At 37.1% G+C, this 19,510-nt stretch overlaps 1 protein-coding gene across 1 annotated transcript in view; it reads left to right on the top strand.

Annotated features, from left to right (window-relative positions):
• Nucleotides 1-19,294, top strand: part of LOC117388663 (collagen alpha-1(XVIII) chain-like) — a 90,152-nt gene extending 70,858 nt beyond the window's left edge. The window contains exons 11-44 of the mRNA XM_055229964.1: nt 45-71; nt 257-319; nt 428-496; nt 643-690; nt 835-951; nt 3,084-3,137; nt 3,324-3,359; nt 4,112-4,246; nt 4,311-4,367; nt 4,963-4,998; nt 5,081-5,125; nt 5,213-5,275; nt 5,754-5,789; nt 5,891-5,974; nt 6,071-6,133; nt 6,634-6,696; nt 7,211-7,300; nt 7,384-7,419; nt 7,509-7,562; nt 7,649-7,705; nt 8,313-8,372; nt 8,466-8,507; nt 9,708-9,735; nt 10,103-10,168; nt 10,288-10,307; nt 10,421-10,510; nt 10,836-10,968; nt 11,534-11,595; nt 11,689-11,817; nt 11,964-12,011; nt 12,093-12,161; nt 12,820-13,017; nt 14,421-14,536; nt 15,530-19,294. Coding sequence (XP_055085939.1) covers nt 45-71; nt 257-319; nt 428-496; nt 643-690; nt 835-951; nt 3,084-3,137; nt 3,324-3,359; nt 4,112-4,246; nt 4,311-4,367; nt 4,963-4,998; nt 5,081-5,125; nt 5,213-5,275; nt 5,754-5,789; nt 5,891-5,974; nt 6,071-6,133; nt 6,634-6,696; nt 7,211-7,300; nt 7,384-7,419; nt 7,509-7,562; nt 7,649-7,705; nt 8,313-8,372; nt 8,466-8,507; nt 9,708-9,735; nt 10,103-10,168; nt 10,288-10,307; nt 10,421-10,510; nt 10,836-10,968; nt 11,534-11,595; nt 11,689-11,817; nt 11,964-12,011; nt 12,093-12,161; nt 12,820-13,017; nt 14,421-14,536; nt 15,530-15,731 — 2,496 coding nt within the window. The 3' untranslated portion in view covers nt 15,732-19,294. The remainder of the gene's footprint in view (nt 1-44; nt 72-256; nt 320-427; nt 497-642; nt 691-834; nt 952-3,083; nt 3,138-3,323; nt 3,360-4,111; nt 4,247-4,310; nt 4,368-4,962; nt 4,999-5,080; nt 5,126-5,212; nt 5,276-5,753; nt 5,790-5,890; nt 5,975-6,070; nt 6,134-6,633; nt 6,697-7,210; nt 7,301-7,383; nt 7,420-7,508; nt 7,563-7,648; nt 7,706-8,312; nt 8,373-8,465; nt 8,508-9,707; nt 9,736-10,102; nt 10,169-10,287; nt 10,308-10,420; nt 10,511-10,835; nt 10,969-11,533; nt 11,596-11,688; nt 11,818-11,963; nt 12,012-12,092; nt 12,162-12,819; nt 13,018-14,420; nt 14,537-15,529) is intronic.
• Nucleotides 19,295-19,510: the final 216 nt, after the last annotated feature.

The raw sequence follows: 19,510 nt of genomic DNA, 5'->3' as shown, positions 1-19,510 counted from the left end.
AAACTTTTTTCTACCATAACTAATATTGTTTTATTTGTTTTTAGGGAAGTAAAGGAGAAAATGGTCACGTGGTGAGTATCTGTGTATATTTATATGTTGTTTTTTTTTCTTTTGTTTTTTGGAGCATGAAACTTGAACTAACTGAAATATTGAGTAAACTCACAGAACTCCATGAACATGACTTTCTCTCATTTGAATACTTCTTAGTTTAACTATTCACTATATACATTTAACACTATAACCTTGACATCTGCAGGGACCAGAGGGACATCCAGGATTCCCAGGGCTGCAGGGAGAGCCCGGGCTTAAAGGGGAAAAGGTAAAACACTTTTTGCCATAGACTCTCTAATAGTAACAGGCTTGATTTAAGACACAAATAATCTCTGTATGAAAATGACACATGATGTTTGATAACTGTCCACTTCAGGGAGATCCAGGGGTGGGATTGCCTGGTCCACCGGGGCCTCCTGGACCTTCAGGACGAGCGACGTTTGGGGTAAGCTAACATTCAATTATTATCCATTATTTCACTTTATAACTATTACTAGTACCTTTTAAAACTATTTGTTTTTTATTTGGACTCTTTCAGATTTATTCTTCAAATTCTATGTTGTTCTTTGGTGACTTTGTTGTATTTTTCAGGAGGGCTCAGGATTTGATGACTTTGACACTGATGCCGAGATTGTGCGAGTAAGTTTTTATTCCCAAACAGTTTATTGAGCGCTGAGCATTGTAGCTACAACTATACTATTACAACTACAACAACTACTACTACTACAACCACTACTACCACTACCACTACTGCTACCTCTAAATTATATCTTAACATGACAGGGCCCTCCAGGACCCCCCGGTCTCCCAGGACAGCCTGGACCTCCGGGTCCCTCCTCGGACACTCTGGTGCCTGGACCTCCAGGCAGAGATGGAGAGAAGGGAGAACCAGGACTGCCTGTGAGTTATGAGCTTATGTTACATCGATAAAGTGATTAGATAAGATTAATATGGTAACTCTGATTTGAAGTGGTGACATTTTGGGTACATTTTAGCATTTTAACATTTAGAAACTAGACAATAGTGATGGTTTTCAGGTTGCATAATGTGATGATGTTCTACAACCAGATGAGGGCAAGAAACAGTTACCCCCTATTCATTACATTGTATATGCAAATTTCACAAATGTTGAACTTCATCATTTCTGTTAGTGACAAGACCCAGAACTCACTGTATTACAACAGAAATCAGCATTATAACAATATTTATTTTAGCTGCCCCCATCTGTCTTAAATGTTGTTGACCTATAGAATGTTGTGATGGCATCTGAAACACAGCAATTTGAGTTTTTAAGGAAACAAGTTAGAATATTGTATTATTGATTTATCCTTAACATTTACCCTTTTGCTAAATTCACAAAGTACTTTAACAAATCTACATAAATTGTATTGTAAATAAGTACCTTTACCTTTATGTAAAATGTGTCCCCAGGTTACTGAAGAGTGGTTTAGTGCCTCTGGGTCTGGATCGGAGTCTTTTTCTGAGTTTGAGTCCAGTTCCGAGTCAGGATCTGGTTCTGGTTCAGAGTCTGGGGCTGGTTCTGACGCAGAGCCCACAGCCGGATCTGGCCCTGAACCCGAGACCTGGTCTGGTCTAGAGTCCGGGTCTGGTCCAGAGTCTGGATCTGGGTCTGGACTGGAGTCTGGTTCTGAATTCGGTTTTGAATCTGAGACCTGGTCTGGTCCTGAGTCTGGGTCTACAACTGGACTTGAAATTGGTTCTGAGTCAAGGTTTTTGACTGGTTCAGAGTTTGAATCTGGGTCTAGACTTGTCTCTGGTTCTGAATCTGGTTTTGAGTCCGGGTCTAGTCTTGAATCCGGGTCTAGTCTTGAATCCGGGTCTTGTCCTGAATCCGGGTCTAGTCCTGAGTCCGAGTATAGCCCTGAGTCCGGGTCTAGAACTGGTTCAGAGTCCGAATCTGGTCTAGAATCTGGGACTGGGTCTGGTTTTGAATCTGGTTCTGGCTCTGGTTTTGAATCTGGTTCTGGTTCTGGCTCTGCGTCTGGATCCGGACTTGGCCCTGATCCTGAGTCCTGGTCTGGATCTGGTCAGGTATTACCATGGTCCCGTTTTAGGGATGGAAAGACAGTATTTCCCCAACAGTTTATGATCCCCATGTTCACTGACACTGCCTGAGACCGCTGCTCTGCAACACTCTGAAACTTTAGTGCTCTGTATTATTAAGGTCCTATATTTTGCCAAACTTTTTTGAGCTTTTGGCCATGTTCTCATGTAAATTCCTCTACAAAAACATCCCTTTATTTTTTTATTTTTTTATTATTTTTTTATTTGATTTTTTTTTTTTTTTTTTTTTTTTTTTTGCATATATTTTGTATGTATTATTGTTTTTACTGTATTTTTTTCTACACAGTTTTTAGTGGTGTTTCATTCACACATCACTCAATAAATCTTATATTTTTTGACATCATAGTGGTTATCCAGATGTGCTCCTCAGTGTTTTTAAAGTCTATATACCTTTACAAGTCTTATCCAAATCAAAAGTCTCACAAGTCTTATCCAATTGTTAGTGCTCAAATTACCTAACAAACTACATTGCTACCATCTATATTGCTTATATATAACTCTTCAATGTGTCTGTGTTTTTTATTTTATTTTATTTTTTATTTTACCATATATTGTTACTTTACATTACTTTGATTTGTACTTCATAAAATGACCAGCCTTAAGATTTTCAGAAGTTGTTTTAAAGCCTGAAAAATGCATAATATTGGACCTTAAAGCTGTTATTTGTGAACATGGTCGTTGCTGCAGAGAGTTGGGGAGATGTGTCTTTTCTAATTAGCGGCTTTTGCTTTTGCTCCTAGATTGAAAATACCACATGAGCTGGCATGTTTAAATATACTGGACACTGTAAGTGTATATGTCTGAAATGAAAGGTCAGAACTGTGTCCAGTAGAGTCCGTACGTAACATAAGACATAATACATTTTTTTCTGTAGTAATTACCGGTAATCAAATCGCTGGTCTAAAGTTTTCTAAAATGTTGATAATAAGATATGATTTGTTTTGTAGGGATCGGACGGTAAAGATGGTGAACCAGGATCTGCTGGAGAGAAGGGAGACAAGGTAAATGAGACATACACAACAATACAAGTTAATAACAGAGTAAATACTGAACTGTAATGAGATTGCATGCATATATTTCTGTTAATAATATAATGTGGTGCAAAGTGGGCTGTATTGGCTCATAGCTGACAGTTCGAATTGAAATGTAGTATGATTTTGTCAATGAATCCTGTTTTTGTCTTTCAGGGTGAGCCAGGTTTAATTGGGCAGCCGGGACCAAAGGTAATTCACTTAACCAAATTCACTTCTTAAAGCTTCCATCTGTGATTACATTGTGCTCTATGGAAAAAAAAAAAAAAAAAAAAAAAACTTTCTGGACAAGAGGGATTTTTTTCACTGTAGAACCAATGAACTAATGCAACTCGAGACAGCTCTAAGCTAGCAATACTCTATCCAGTTATTTTAATAGATCCATGGCTCAGACTCACTTGTGTTGTCTGGTCTTTTTCTGTCAGACCAAATACATCAGATAGCAGCAACATAGCATCTAGTGGTGAAGTGTGAGAATGCAACAAGAGCGGATCGGTAGATTTAATTCAGGTCACACATTTCAGTTTGTTATTGATTGATAGAGATAAAATATTTGGATAATTCTCTTATCATTTTAAAAGAAAATAACAACATAGACCGTACAACATATTTACTTTTCAGAATGCATTCAGATGAGACTGGACTTGTAATGCTGAGTTTTTATCTTAGTTCTAACAAATCCTATGTTATATATATGTAAGGACAGCTGATTTTGCAGTAAATCACTCTTGGTGTATTTGTGTTATTGCATTTTTATTGTAAATGTGTGTATGTTGTCATATTTATTATCAACTACACATTGGTTTCAGAATGATAAAAAAAAATAGGGCTGTTGCCATAGCAACTGACAATCTAAAATACAATATTATTAAGTCACTGATAATAGGAGGTTATAGTGTCCTAGTGCCTTCCTGAGTTGTCCCCTGTCCTGTTGTTTCCTCCAGGGAGAGCAGGGCCCTGCAGGCTTCCCCGGTACCCCAGGATCAGAGGGTGCTGAGGGGCAGCCAGGTCCCAGAGGTCCCCCTGGCCCACCCGGACCTCCAGGACCTCCAGGACGGGGATATCCACTGGACTTTGAGGTACCAACTTATTCATAATTATATAGTAGAAGTAGTTGTCAGACTAAGATTATGTTTTTTCCAGGACATGGAGGAAGAGGTGCAAAGTGGGTTTGGACCGACGCTGGCCAGAAGTCCACAGGTATCACTCAAATACACCAAGATATTATATCACCACACTACAACAACTAACATTTAATTTACAAGAACAATCAGGACTGAGACTAAACCAGTTCAAAATCAGGCCTACACGAGGACTAAACTTGGACTAGACTAAACCAGGACTAAGGTTAATATTTCATATTAGGGCTAAAATAGTACTGGACTTGGTTTAAAATTGTAACTATAAACTAGATCACTACAAGATGAATACATTGGCCTTGATTAATACAACCGAAGAGGACCTCATATTGAGAAACACTGTGGTAGATTATCATTAAAGCAGACCTATTGTGCAAAATCAACTTTTCAGAGCTTTTTACAATTTTATAGTTGTTTCGTTCACATTTACCCTCTCAAAGTTGTATTTGGAGTGATTCATGCATGTTTGAGCAATCTGTAATTCAATTATCTGACTTGTTTCTTTTATTAAGTTGCTTCAGATGAATATTTCCATTTAAAATGTCCAAATTACAACATAATGATCCACAGGTGTCGCAGATTGTAACTATATAGCAGGCACATGCACAATAGGTCTACTTTAATGTATGTCTTACCAAACTGTTGCTTGTCCTTAGGGTCAGGCTGGCATCCCTGGACCTCCTGGACCGAGGGTAAGAAATGCATTCACCACAATTTTTGTCACTGAATATAATCTGAACCTTTAAAAAGTTAATAGTAAGTTTTATTTCTTAGGGAAATGATGGTGCAGATGGTGCTCCGGGAAAACCAGGTTCAAAGGTTTGTCTTTAGATACACATTTACTCAATAGAAAGGTCATTACAAACTATGTGTTATGTTCAATTTATTTTCTATGGTTTCTAAAAGGGAGAGCCAGGTGTTATTGGAAGACCAGGATTCCCAGGACTGGAGGGAGAAAAGGGGGAACAGGTGAGTTAGACGCGCACTATGTAACTGCTGTGAGCTCAGCAGTGAGCACTCACCCCACTGGTTCCAGATGTAAATTCCCTGTTCATTTTTCTCATAGGCTTTCTAGAAAAAATGATGCTAAAAGTTTGAAAGCTTAGGCATAATCTGCTACGTGGTTAAGTTATTAAAACATTTTGCAGAATCTTAGATTTTAAACTGCATTTTTGGACTTAAAACAACCACGTTATGGATATTAGTTACCACATGACCTCTGCGATGCCTTTGAACTCTAATATTTGAATTTTTATAAACATGTATGGGAAAAATGTTTGGTTGCTTTTGGAACAAGAGGGGACTTCAAAGTGGGCGGGACTTTTAAGATCCATAGGCGCAAAGCTAAAAAATCTGGGAGGCTGTTGTAGTCAGGTATGAAAGGTAATAGAGAAACATTTTGGGTATCATCTAAAATGATTTTGTGTTATCTCTGTGATTTCTACAGGGGCCCAGAGGGGACAAAGGTGATCCAGGACAAAAGGTAAAAGCTTACATCTGTTATTGCATTTATATTTGCAGAAATTACAACAATTCATAAACAAAGTTATGGTTTGTAAAAAATATATTTCTTTAATTTCTCAGGGAGAGGCAGGACGTGATGCAGTGGGTTTACCCGGACCACCAGGACCTCCTGGAGCTCCAGGTCAAATCATCAACATCCAAGAAGTCAGTGCAGTGCAAAAAATAAAATAAAATAAAAAATGTTTAAGGTGTTTTTGTGATTTCAGGAAAAGTTAAATGTCTTTGTTTGTGTTTCTACAGTTTCTGAATGACACAGACGGTGCCTTCAATTTCTCAGGGATTTTGGACACTCTTGGATCAACTGTTAGTCAACCAGCATTATATATAAGACGCTAACCCTAACTCCTTAATAAAAGATACACAGTGTAACTTTTCTGGTGAAGTCCCCCACCTGCTTGTCTCCATGAAGATGCTGTTACTCTGGTTCCATATGGCATTAAACATCTATCTTGCATCTATTCAATTCTAGGTGTTTTTATTGCTCAAAAATCCTTTAAAATCATGTGTTTTTATTGTAAGTAGGATGGCCTCCCCACAGATCTGACATGTGATGTGATCTGATGGCTGCTGTGATAGATAAGTTTAATGCCATACTTTGGAACATTTTTCTCAAAGCAATAACTTAATGGAAACAAGCAGGTGAAAGACACTCCTTCATAGTGCACCTGTAAGTAGCTACTAAGTCAGAGTCATTCTTAATAAGCTATTTGTTCTTTATGAATTGAGTCTTTGTTCATGCTTTAATACAGTTAATTAAAGCGTACTCAACACTAAATTGCATTGCTTTGTTCTGTTATTATCAGGGGCCACAGGGGCCAAAAGGTGACATGGGGTTACCAGGGGTTCAAGGCCCTCCAGGACTTAAGGTAAGAAGCTAAAACAAACAAATGTCTATGAACAATAAGCTGTTTTCCCCATATATTTGAACAAAATGTGTTAGTACAGATACATTATATAAGCAGCTCTTTAGGTCAAAATAAGTCCACTATATACTGTCTGAATCGAATTAGAAAGCATTTTACTGTCCGATAATCAGGAAGTGCACTGTTAGAATGCTAATTGTTGCTAGCTTTACCATTATGGCAAAACACCTCTTTTGGCCTCATTACTGTGAATGATTAAAATGCTCAGAATTCATGAGGTAAATGAGGAGTGACTTTGGACAACTGCAAACCATTAAAAATAAACTACTTCTGTTTTTTGACATTTTTAACAAGGTAAAAATCTGGTACAGCGCCTTTAACAAACATGAAAAATGTTAGGCTGATAATGGTCCAGAGTCAAGTGTTATTCACAGATCAAGGGTTTCAACGTTGCCCAATTTCATCCTGACATTGTGCCCATGAGCAAGGCATATTATCTTTATTTCCCTAATTTCAGGGTGATCGAGGAGAACCAGGGTTTATCATGGCTGCCAATGGGACCATGATTTCAGCTGTTGCAGGACCAATGGGACCTCAAGGAGCAAAGGTCAGATTTTACAATGAAGATCCACCACAGATATAAATTACAGTAGTTAAAGTTATTACTAATTATACTGATTTTTCTCATAGGGAGATATTGGTGTAAATGGACCACCCGGACCACAAGTAAGTATTGTCTGTCACGTGAATATAACTATCAAAGTTTACAAAGACTAACTGCTTAAACTTTAATTGGTGTTTTTAAATGTCTAAAGGGACCTATTGGACCACCAGGACTAAAGGGAGAGTTTGGTTTCCCAGGACGACCTGTAAGAATGATTAAATATTGTATTGTTTCATTTTTGCAACATGAACTATAAATATCTAAAACATCATGTGTGTCCTTCTAATGCAGGGTCGCCCAGGACTGAATGGACAGAAAGGAGACAGAGGAGACTCTATTGGGCAGCCAGTGAGTAACAAATGCATTATTATGTTATTATTTAATTGCATTTGTGTGCAAGATTATGCAAGATGCTATTCAGAGGTAATTTGAGATAAGAGGTAGTAGGATTTTGATGATGAAGAACTTCCTGGATTTCCTCCTAATGACATCACATGGTGGCACCAAGCATTTGAGCTCTGGAGAGGACTAGTCTGACACTGTGGTTCTCAAACTTTTCTCATCAAGTACCACCTAAGAAATATTTGGTTGTGTGAATACGGCCAGATCTTAACCAGGACTAGAGAAGGTCTAACCTAGGTCTAACCAAGACTAAAATAGGACTACAGACTTGAGTGGTGGTTCTTAACTAGAACTAGGCCTTCAAAATGACCACCAGTGATACACAATTGGTGGTTTTCAGACTGTGATAATACATAGCACATCTACGCTCATATGAGACAAAACACAACTTAAAGAACATTGTAATGTGATAAAGCTAAGAAAAAAAAACATCTGACATCTGGGGTGAGGGAAGTCTGGGAGTCTCTTCTTGGGCCGCTGCTCCCGTGACCAAACCCCGGATCAGCGGAAGAAAATGGATAAATGGAAAATCAATATTTACCATTTCCCACAGGGACCCCCCGGCCCTCCAGGTCCACCAGGCCGACCAGGGATGTTCAACTGCCCCAAAGGAGTAAGTCACAATAACCTCATAATCTCCACATCATATAGCTCTTTTAAATGTGTTTATAATCATATGTTACTGTACCCTCTTTGCCAAATGAAGACAGTGTTCCCCATCCCTCCCAGACCCCACTGCAAAATGCCTGTAAGTCCCGGGACAGTCCGAGTTTAGTCCTGAATCCACTGCCCCTCTCTTTGAATCTAAACCTGCATGTGGAGATCTCATTTATCTGACTTTTCCAGATATTAACAACTCTTTAGTGCTAACATTGTTGTTTTATACTCCCTCATTCTACATTAGACACTTTAAACTAGTGTTGGACTCAGTAGCAGCCTTGGTATTTCTCATTGTGTAACTTGAAATGATGCCTGCAGAGGGCACAATGACTGTAGGAGACTGTCTTGATTGATTCTTACATTGCTCTCATCAAATGGAACCATGATTTACCTGATACAGTTAAATAATCTGATAATGCCAGAAATCAGATAATGATCAAAATGGGTCTGCAAAAATATCAAAATATCAACATATCGTATCGTTTAATTTGATGATAGAGTATCGATATTGTACGCTGCTGTATCGATATATCGCCACAAGTATTTTTTGTATATTTTACCAACATCGCTACAATTTAGTTTCATTTATGCAACACATTTGACATTATTCACTGTTTTGATGATTAAAATGTATGTGTTTCATTTTAACTTTGCGCAGGTAGTGGTTTAACAAAGACTTTTAGTATCACTGCCTTGATTGATTCATTTTGTTGTGAGCCTTAAAGCAGCTAAACTGCACATGTCCCTTTGTACAAGTAAGAGTTGAGCTCGTATAAGCTATGAATGAATAAACAATGACAACAAGCCTGATGTGTTCTTCTATTGACTCATCAACACTAAATGGGGTTGATCATTAAGTAAGGGCCTGAAAGTCTTTATTTTTAACTCAACTGTACTGAATCAATCTGAAATATATCACAGAGACTTTAATCAAGTTGAAAGTGCACTATATCAACACACATATGTATCATGGCCTGTCTATTGAGGTATGTGTCATATCGGCAATGTCTTAATGATGCCCAGTCCTAATGATCAGATGTTTGCTGCAGAATAACTAGTACTGAAAAGTGAAACATCTCACACTTTGCTTTAGACATTCAGCTCTAGTTTCGTAGCATGTGGTCTGTTCACATTTTTTGCATGATGGTGATGTGGGGTTTCAAGGAGCCTTCAGTAACTAATATTTGCTTGGTCTAACATTCACTAACAGGTAAAAAAAAAAAAAAAAAAAGATTGTGTTTATTTTAATTATTTCAATTAACATCATAATATATGCTTCTTTTTGCAGCTTAATCCAGACGGGACAATAGCAGCAGGTGAGTGGACTGATCCTTTAATCCATATTTATTAATTTAGTTGTACCAAATTTTTACTGTCTTAAAAACCTTAAAATTAGAACTAGTTCACTTAAACAGTTTGCATTGGTCCAAAGATATTCTTCACTTACCTTATGCATTCAGAGCATCCTAATTACTCACAGTGAAGTGTTTTTCACAACTCTCAGAGACCAGAAAGGAGTTTTGCTGGCACAGTAAAGCTAACAACAACCAGCATTATCTGACAATAAAGCATGTTTAAATTATATGCAGACAGTACACAGTGGACATATTTTGACCTCAAGAGCTGCTTATACAGTATGAAAAGAATTGTGTACAGGGCCTTAATGTCATTTTTGTAAATTAGGTAATTGTAAAAATGGAACAAAAGGAGAAAAGGGAGAGAGAGGACCTCCTGGATTGCCTTCACCAGGTATAATTGATTCTAACATTCTCACATACAATATTTCTGTTAGTGAATTATATTATGTCATATAAGAAGCATAACTAACTTGTCTAACTACTGTCTTCATCTGCCATCTGTGTTTGTAGACTTCTTCACGAGAGGCTGGGTAAGTTTGACTCATATCCTTCTTAAAGATGCACTGTGTAACTTTTTTGGATTTGCCACCTGCTTCTGTCTTATTTATGTTGATGTACATAAAGCTGGATATGTTTGTGACAGGGCAATGATGGTCGTAAAGGAGAAAAAGGCGACAAAGGAGAGTCTGGGATCAAGGGACATCCTGGTTTTCCAGGGCAACCTGGGCCTGTGGTGAGTCTGGTCATATAAACAATACATAAACCATACACATACATCATATGGGTGATCTAGTCCAGGTTTATTATGGTCAAATGTTCTTTTTAGTGAATGACTGCAAGTCAGCAGTTTTTTGCCACAACAGTAAAAGGAATACTTTCACCTTAGTTCATTTTTGCAGACAAAGAAGATGTCACAACTTTTGTTTGTACAAAAAGTTGAAGTTAAATAAAAATAAAAACTGTCTTGCCGTCTATTTCAATTTCCAAACTGAAGCCCTCAGAATGTCATGACAACAACCATCAGGATCAAAGAAATGAACCTCCATGTTCCTCCACAGGGTCCTAAAGGAGACTCTCTGATGGGACCCCCAGGACCTCCTGGAGCCCCTGGTTCCCCTGGATATGGCCGACCTGGACCCCCCGGCCCCCCTGGACCCCCGGGACCCACCACCAGCTCCAGATATGGAACAGGTATTTTATATGTGCAAGTAAATATATGATAAATTTGTAATGGAAATGACTACTGTTTAAATTGACTCTTCTGATGCCATGTTATAATGTAGTTACCTCCTCAAAAACAGACTCAGAGTTGTGTTTTGTTTCATCCACACATGTCTGAGTAACTCTTTATTATTAGTCTGTCTGCATCTCCAAAGCTCAAAATGCTCTGTTCCACCTTGTGATGTCATGAAGTGGTTGTATTCAAGTTAACAGCTACATTTTACCTTCGAGTCAGTAGATATTGGCAAGTCTGGAGCTGAAATCAAATTGAATCTAGTGCAGGTGTATGGAGTTTAAAAGCACAGTAGAGCACTTTACCACATGACATCACAAGGTGGAACAGAGTGTTTTCAGTTTAAGAGAAGAACTCAGCCTAAATGTGCAAGATCTGTGTTAAACATGTGTGAATTAAACAAAACACAATTCCATGTATGTTTTTGATGAGGAAAAATATTATAACATAGATCAGAAAATAGCGTGATATGGGCGCTTTAAGAGAATGGTTTAATAACGACAGTATTTGACTTGTTTACAGTGAGCATTGCGGGGCCCCCAGGACCTCCTGGACCTCCAGGACCACCAGGACAAGGAGCATCTGTGAGTTTACATTTTTGTAAATTGTAAATAATTTGGCATTTAAAATTATAAAACACATAAATCCTAACACAAATATTGTTCCTGTGTGTTCAGATGAAGGTGTTTTCGAGTCGTGAGACTATGATGCAGCACACTTTCAGAGACGCAGAGGGGACCATGGCCTTTGTGTCCACCACTGCCAGTCTTTATATCAAAGTGTCTCAGGGATGGAAGGAGATACAGGTACACATCATAGTATAACATATGAAAGAGTCAAACCAGTCACTAATGTCACTTTAAACTAGTCCAAATATACATAGTAAACAAATGTCCCAGGATATCCCAGGATATAATTAATTAATTATAATGATTTTGACATTGTTTCTCAGCTTGGCAGTCTGATCTACCTCTCAAACAACATCATTCCACAAGATGAGGTACACAGTTAAATGATAATCAATACAATTGTTTTTTTTTTTTTAATCTTTTATTTTGTACTTATGTTTGTATTTCTTTAGCCGAGTAACGCAGTGGCGTATCAGATACGGGGACCCACGATGGAGCGAGTACGGTCAACTAAAGACAGAGTAAGTCTTACACTGCAAAATCTGATTTCATAATTTTTAGTAAGTATTTTTCATATTAATGCTGCACTATGTAACTTCTCTGCTCATCTTTTCTGCTCGTCTTAGTGGAGGTGGTATTGCGTTGCCTACAGTGTTCTGCAGTAGACATTAAACATGATTACCAGGTTTCATTGCTCTAGAAATGAAATACTTACTGTGACCATTCTTACTGTGAGCAGGTTCACCTCTCCACAGATCTGACTAGTAACTTGGCTCAGTGGCATGACGGGCATTACCTGCTTTTCTCCATACTGACAGATCTGGTTAATGCCATATTGTGGAACATTTTAGGAAAACCAGTAAAGTCTTCACAGAGAAAAGTTACAAAGTGCTTCTTTAACATAGGTCGTGTTAATTATTAGACCTATCAAAAATTGTATTGTTTGAATATTTGCATATCATACGTCTTGAGTAATAATATTTTAATATCTACGGTTTCTTCAGCATAGTTCTGGACTCCTCTCCTCTGAACAGAACTGCAGAGGTTCTGTCCTTTTCGTCCAATTGACAGAATGGAATTTTTGTATTTACTATGGATCATATCTGGATGAATGAGGGATTACACAGACAATCCTCTCCTGTTTTCTAACCCTCTTCTCCATCTCTTGACTTCCCTCAGTTGAACCTGGTGGCTCTAAACCAGCCTCACTCAGGCCTGATGTTGGGTTTGGACTCTGCAGACAAGTTGTGCTATGACCAGGCCAAAGCCATGGGCCTTTCTCCAAACTACAGAGCCTTTATCTCCTCACACAGACACGATCTGCTCCATGTGGTCTACCCCGGGTTCAGGGACAGGCTCCCCATCACCAACCTCAGGGTAAGAATTACTCACATAAATGCATTATCTTTCTGCCTAAGTGAGTACACTTTTTGTATGTAATGCTTTTTTATAAACATGCAACAAAGTCTTAAAGTATTTTACAGTAAAAAAAATAATAATAATCAAAAGAAGTGTGCAACAAAAATACAGTCAAAATATCAATAAGGTTAAAATGATTGCTCAAAGAGATCTAGGCCCAGGTGTAGATCAAACTTTTTAAGCCATCTACAGAGTCCAAAGATTGAAGGAAGAAAGTGCATAGGAGACCCTCATCTTTAACTCTGGAACTGCCTGAGTTGAAAGCTGTTGCCACTTAACCACTCCTTTATCTGAGCTCAGTTTATGGGTCTCAGAGGACTTAAATGAGCAGTAAAGGTGCAGATCATTGGAAAACACATGATAAGAGATGTCTGTGAATTTGGCTGAGAGGGAGGACGTAGAGTAAGAACAGGAGTGGGCCGAGGACAGAGCCCTGTGGCACACCACACATCATATCACTGTAGGTCAGCAGACTCAGACATTTCATGTTTGGTGAACACACTGAAGCTTCTGCCAGCCAGATATAAAGAAAACCACCTTAACACTGGGCATGACATCCCAACTCAATCCTGCAAACTATGGTTTACTAAAATTAAATAAAAAGTAATCATAAGAAATGAAAGTATTCCTGGGTTTCAGATGACATCACAACATTCTATTGGGCAATCACCTTTAAGACAGATGGGAGCAGCTTAAAAATTGTTAAAATGCACATTTTTGTTGTAACACAGTGAGTTCTAGTGAGTTTAGTCACTAATAGAAATGATCAGGTTCATATTCCAAGAAAAAGTACAATGTAATCAACAGGAAAATCTGGCCCCTATCTGAGCGTAAGACATCATCATATTCTACAAACTACCAAAGACTAAAAGTCAAACAAAACAAACTCACTGTACATGAATGTGTATGTACATGTACTATGCTGCAGTACAATACAATTTATCATAGTAAATAATAATTTACTATTACGGATTTAGTTGACAAAATTGGCATGAGTTTGTCATTAACTGAACTCAACTAAAAATAATTTTAGACAAAAGACTTGAATTCAAATTGTCAAAATTAACACTGGATATAAAGCCCCATGGAGTCTGTATATTTTGTTGTTTGTAAAGGACTAATTAATTGCAGGCTTTATGATTTAGTAATTGCAGCCATTCTAATTGCAAATTGATCATTCTTGCAGCTCCAATACTTATTTAGATATTGGTCATGGTTAAGTCTTATTTTAGATCTGGTTTAGATCTTTTTTAGACCTGGTGGTATTTGCAAAGCCTCATTTCTTTAGGTGGTAGCTGGTGTGAAAATATTTGCAGATACAGTTTACACTGTTGTCTAATAAATCGGACTTTCTGTCCTAGGGAGATATTTTATTCAGAAGTTGGAGGTCCATATTCAGCGGTGACGGAGCTCCGATCAACACCAGGATACCCATCTACTCCTTTGACGGACGGGACGTTTTAGCTGACCCCTTCTGGTGAGTACATGTCTCACTATATAAACAATATATTTACCTTTATATCTATTAATCTAGACTACCAAAAGTTTAGACATAACCTCCTATTCAATGTTTTTTTTCTTTATTTTCACTTTCACTACTTTGTATAAATACAGAAGGCATTAAATATATGAAGTAAGATATATGGAATTATGTAGTAAAGAAATAATGTTAAATCCCCTTACTAAATATTTTTTGAGAAATCAAACAGTAGCAATTTACCAGTTATTTACTTTTTTCTTTGCTACATAATTCCATATATCTTACTTCATATATCTGATGTATTCTGTATTTATAGAAAATGTTGAAAATATTTTAAAAAATAATGAAAAAGCACTGAATGAGTGGGTGTGTCTACAATTTATTTTAAACATTGTTACAAATATTGCTTGAATATTACAATATTACAGAAATGTTGTTTGGAAAAAAAAAATCATCATTTTGTTTAATGATTTGTGAGCTTGTTCAGTTCGCAACCTGCAGCAAAGCCACTCGTCTAATGAACAATGGCTTTTAAACCGTGAATAACAAAATATTACTAGTACATAAGAGTAAGTCTATTCTTCAGACTTTTAGCCTTAAATAATTAATTGCACCTATATTTCTTCATCCATCCTTCTATCAACTTATCTGTTTCTTTCCTTCTTTGAACATTTCTAGTATTAATCACAATAATTTAATGTTGTCATAATACTAAAATAAACTTAACTGAGGGCCCAATACTTTGGTAATTACACATTGCCATGTGCTCTTATATTAGTTCTGATGTTCTTGGGTTTCAAAGTCATGAAAATCTAGCTCTGTTGCCATACCAATTAACAATAATGCATAAAACGTGAATGGAGCAGATTAACACTATCCTAAAACTATTCAGGATACATTTGATTCTGTCCTACTGTCCTTTATCAGTATCTTTTTAGTATCTCAGTACTGACTTTTTGACTTGACTACATCTTTGTCATTATTCTCCAGGCCTCAGAAGCACATATGGCACGGCTCGACCAGTAGGGGGTATCGTGTCCTGGACAAATACTGCGAGAACTGGGGCGTGGATCATGTCTCCGTGATGGGGCAGTCCTCCAGTCTCTCCTCGGGTCTCCTACTGGGACAACAGACACGGAGCTGCTCCAACCAATACATAGTGCTTTGTATAGAGACTCACAAGACACATTAAAACCCAAACATAGTGCTTTGTAGGGATGCACCGATGCAGCTTTTCCCGCACCAATACTGATTTATTTCCTTTAACATTAAATGAAATAAGACAACACTGATCCAGATGTGTTATGTAGCAGTTATTTATCTCTCAAGTAACTACACAACAGCTTTGTATGCAAAAGTTCAAACATTATGAGACTTTCTGGGCCAAATTGGTGCATCCCTAATAAAAACCAATGCATAGTGCTTTGTATAAAGACTCACACGGCCCATTAAAACCAATGTGACCCACCACTCCACTGAAGCACCCCCTAGAGCCAGACGACCCAAACTACAACACAAAAACTCAGAAAAATATCAAAAACTGTTGTTGGAAATGGATGTTACTGTTCAAGATGAATGTTTATTTATTTCAGCCTCGCACTGTGTAACTTTTCTGGTGGATGTTCTACCATCTGCTTGCGTCCTAGATGTTAATGATAAGTTGGGACTGTTTCACAGTATGGCATTACCAGTCTAGTATTTATTCAGCTATAGGGGTGAATGCACTGAAAAGCATGTGTTGTTACTTTGTGTGGGGTTGACTCTCCACAGATCAGACCTGTAACTTGACGTTCTGGTGTTAACTGCTTATCTCTATGTATAGGTTTAATGTCATAATGTGGAACATCCCGGGTGAAACAATTACATCTTTATGGAAAAAATCAGGCGGCGGACTCTTCACCAGGAGTGTTACATAGTGTCCCTTTAACAAAGAGTGGTCTCGTTACACTTTGCCATGACAACACAAAAGCCAAAATATTCAAGAAAAGGTGCTAGTTGTTATAAATATATTGTAAATTATTTCTTTAGGGTAAACTTTATATACAGATGGCCAACTTTTGAACCATGCAGTTACGTGTATATGTTGTATAATTTCTGTTTTACTATGTGAACAGTTTAACTATAACATTTGTTCTCTGAGTCCTTTTCTCTTCATTGATAGTGGGTCTGATGGAGGAAAATAGACAATATAATATATATTCAAAAGCTCAGAAATAAGAGTTATTTGAATGCATTTGTGTTAAACTCATTTTTCTATCTGGCAACCAAAGATGGCGGAATAAGTCCAGTGACGTGCGGTGAGGTTCATGGCTGGTGAGGCACCGATGTCATCACAGTTAGATTTACAAACATGTAAACCAGGTGTCGGCAAGTAAATTTGGCCCCCGGACCAATTTCTCTCCCAGTAAATGACTTTAGGCCAGAATAAAAAAGAATATCAAAATAAAAGTTCCAAAGTCCATATGAAATAGCTCTAATAGTATGAAATAAAAAGCAAGCTAGTTTTGTATTGCCAGCCTTTTTGTGTGTAGCTCTGTTTGAAAAGAGCGAGTCCTGTTTGTCTGGAACAAACCCTTTAGCTCCGGTGTTGCTCTTCCTGTAATTGTAACCTCCTACTTGGACCGAAAGTCCAGTTTAGAAAACAGCTTGAGCTTTAATATATAATCTTCTTCCATTTAAAAAGTAGGGCAAGACAAGAAGAAAACAGTGAACTGATTGCTAAACTTGACTTGCTAACTCTAAATTGCAGCTTGTTGTCATTATTCTGCTGCTCCAGGGTTTGCAAGAATCCCTGGGCTCATGAGCGCCCCCTGCCATGAGGCCAGGTGACTACGTGCCTCACCCGGTGCCTTTTCACAGTCACTTAAAGCAGCAGCTGTCACTGCTGAGCCCAGCACAGTCAGTCCAGGTGAGGCACGAACGGCTGGCGCCTCTCCGCACGTCTGTTCTTAGTATTTGAACGATAAAAGTAAAAATTCTGTGATTTTGAATTTAAAAAATTGAAAATAACTTTATAGTACAAATCATTGAATAAATATCACCATTTCATTTATTTTTTCTCTGTGATGAGCCTCACCTGACTCCCCTGACTCCATGTCACTGAATAAGTATATGTTGCAACTGAATATGAAACTGTTATAAATTCCTAAAAATATTTTTGGTATAAGTAAGTACATATACTTGTCTTTTTCATCTTTATGTGCAGTTAAGTAATTTAGTTTTAAAGATGTCTTATGTGACTTTTTTGTTGAAGTCTTTTGTTGAGTCTGACAGATGCCGTTGTTTTGCCAAACCCTAACCCTAAAGTGATAACACAGTACGGCATTATTTTAATCTGCATTAAACTTATCCAGAGCCTTGAATACAAGCAGGTAAGCTCTGTGGAGAGGCGACGCCACTTCACAGTTTGTTTCAACAAATTTTTTACCAATAAACACCTGTAATAATAATGCAAGAGAGATATGTTTAATGCTATACTGTGGAACAACCCAGGCATAACAAAGCATTTCCATGGAGATAAGCAAGAGACCCATCCCTACCAGAAAAGTCACATAGTGCACCTTTAAAAGTGTCATTTTTACCTAAATGGTAAATCCCTTGTTAAACAGATATGGCACATATTGTAAACAGGTGGAGGTTGGTAAAAACTGTAGCAACACTAATAATTGGTCACAAAAAACTCAAAATTATTATAAAAACATGTTAATTTTCATTCAACTTTAATTTTATTTTTAAGAAAAATCCCCCACCTAATGTTTTCCAGGGCATTCTGACAACAGGCATTTAGGCTTTGAGCTTTTTTTTGTATGTTTGTGTTTACAGGTTGTCATGGACTTTTGATATCGTAACATATTTAACTAAATCAGGGTCAAAACTTCACTAGAATCCATTCAATAACAAGCAGTTCTTCAACAGTGAAAGAATATGAGGGCTAATATGAAAAAAGACACTGATACAGACACCAATCTTTAATATAGAAATACATCCAAACTCCTCTGTATGGGGAAGTTTACCTTGGAATAAAGATGCTATTCTATATTATATAATCGCCAAACTACTAAACCAGGGCATATGCAGGAAGACTGAAGGTTAATTTTATACATTTTAAAGACCATTTTCAAGACACTAACAAAAAATTTAATTAAATTAAAAAATTCATCATCTTTTGAATGGTGAAAAGTCCTAAAAATGGCTCCTATAAACAGGAAATTGATACCCAATATAACAACTGCTAATATTTTTAAAACCCCACAGACAACCTGAAAACACTGGTCTAAAAATAAAATTAAAAAAACAAAAAAAACCTGCAGAAATCTTTTTAAAAAAAATCAGTATTTTTACATAAAGATCAATATTTTTTTTCTAAATTTTGTAAGATTTATATTTTGGTATGTTCCACCATCACTATAGTCTCCACCGCAGTCACCCTAACATGCACTGTACATTGTGTTATAGTTTCATTTCAGATCCACAATTCTGCAGCTCTTTGACTCCATAGGTTTTTATTTAATTTAATTTTTCAAAACTTATTTAAGCTGTCACAGCACATAAGTCAAATTAAGAATGTAATTTATGTTTTGTTTTTTGTCTGTTTTTGTACATTGTGTCGTATGTTTGAATATTTTTGCCATGAAAGTTCAAAATTTGTGAGTAAATTATGTTAAAAAAAATCAAGTTTCAAAGAGACCAAATGGAAAGTGAAAATTGTGTAAAGAGATTGGTGCTTTGTTGAATAAAGTTTGTTCTTTTCATAAATTGTCAATTCATCAGTTGTATTTTTTTTTATTATTTTATTTAATTGTATTATTTTTTTGTATTTATTCAATAGTTGGTATCTATAGGAGCAATTCACGTGCGCATATTTAGGAACAGTTGGTTACCTTACTGAGACAAGCCATATATGACCCAACACTGCACATATATATATATATATATATCTCTCGGCAGAGGTCAAGACATGCACCCGACTCA

The sequence above is a fragment of the Periophthalmus magnuspinnatus genome, chromosome 20 (assembly GCF_009829125.3).
Source record: "Periophthalmus magnuspinnatus isolate fPerMag1 chromosome 20, fPerMag1.2.pri, whole genome shotgun sequence".
In the NCBI taxonomy this organism is placed as follows: domain Eukaryota; kingdom Metazoa; phylum Chordata; class Actinopteri; order Gobiiformes; family Gobiidae; genus Periophthalmus; species Periophthalmus magnuspinnatus.
This window is presented reverse-complemented; position numbering and strand designations above follow the sequence as displayed.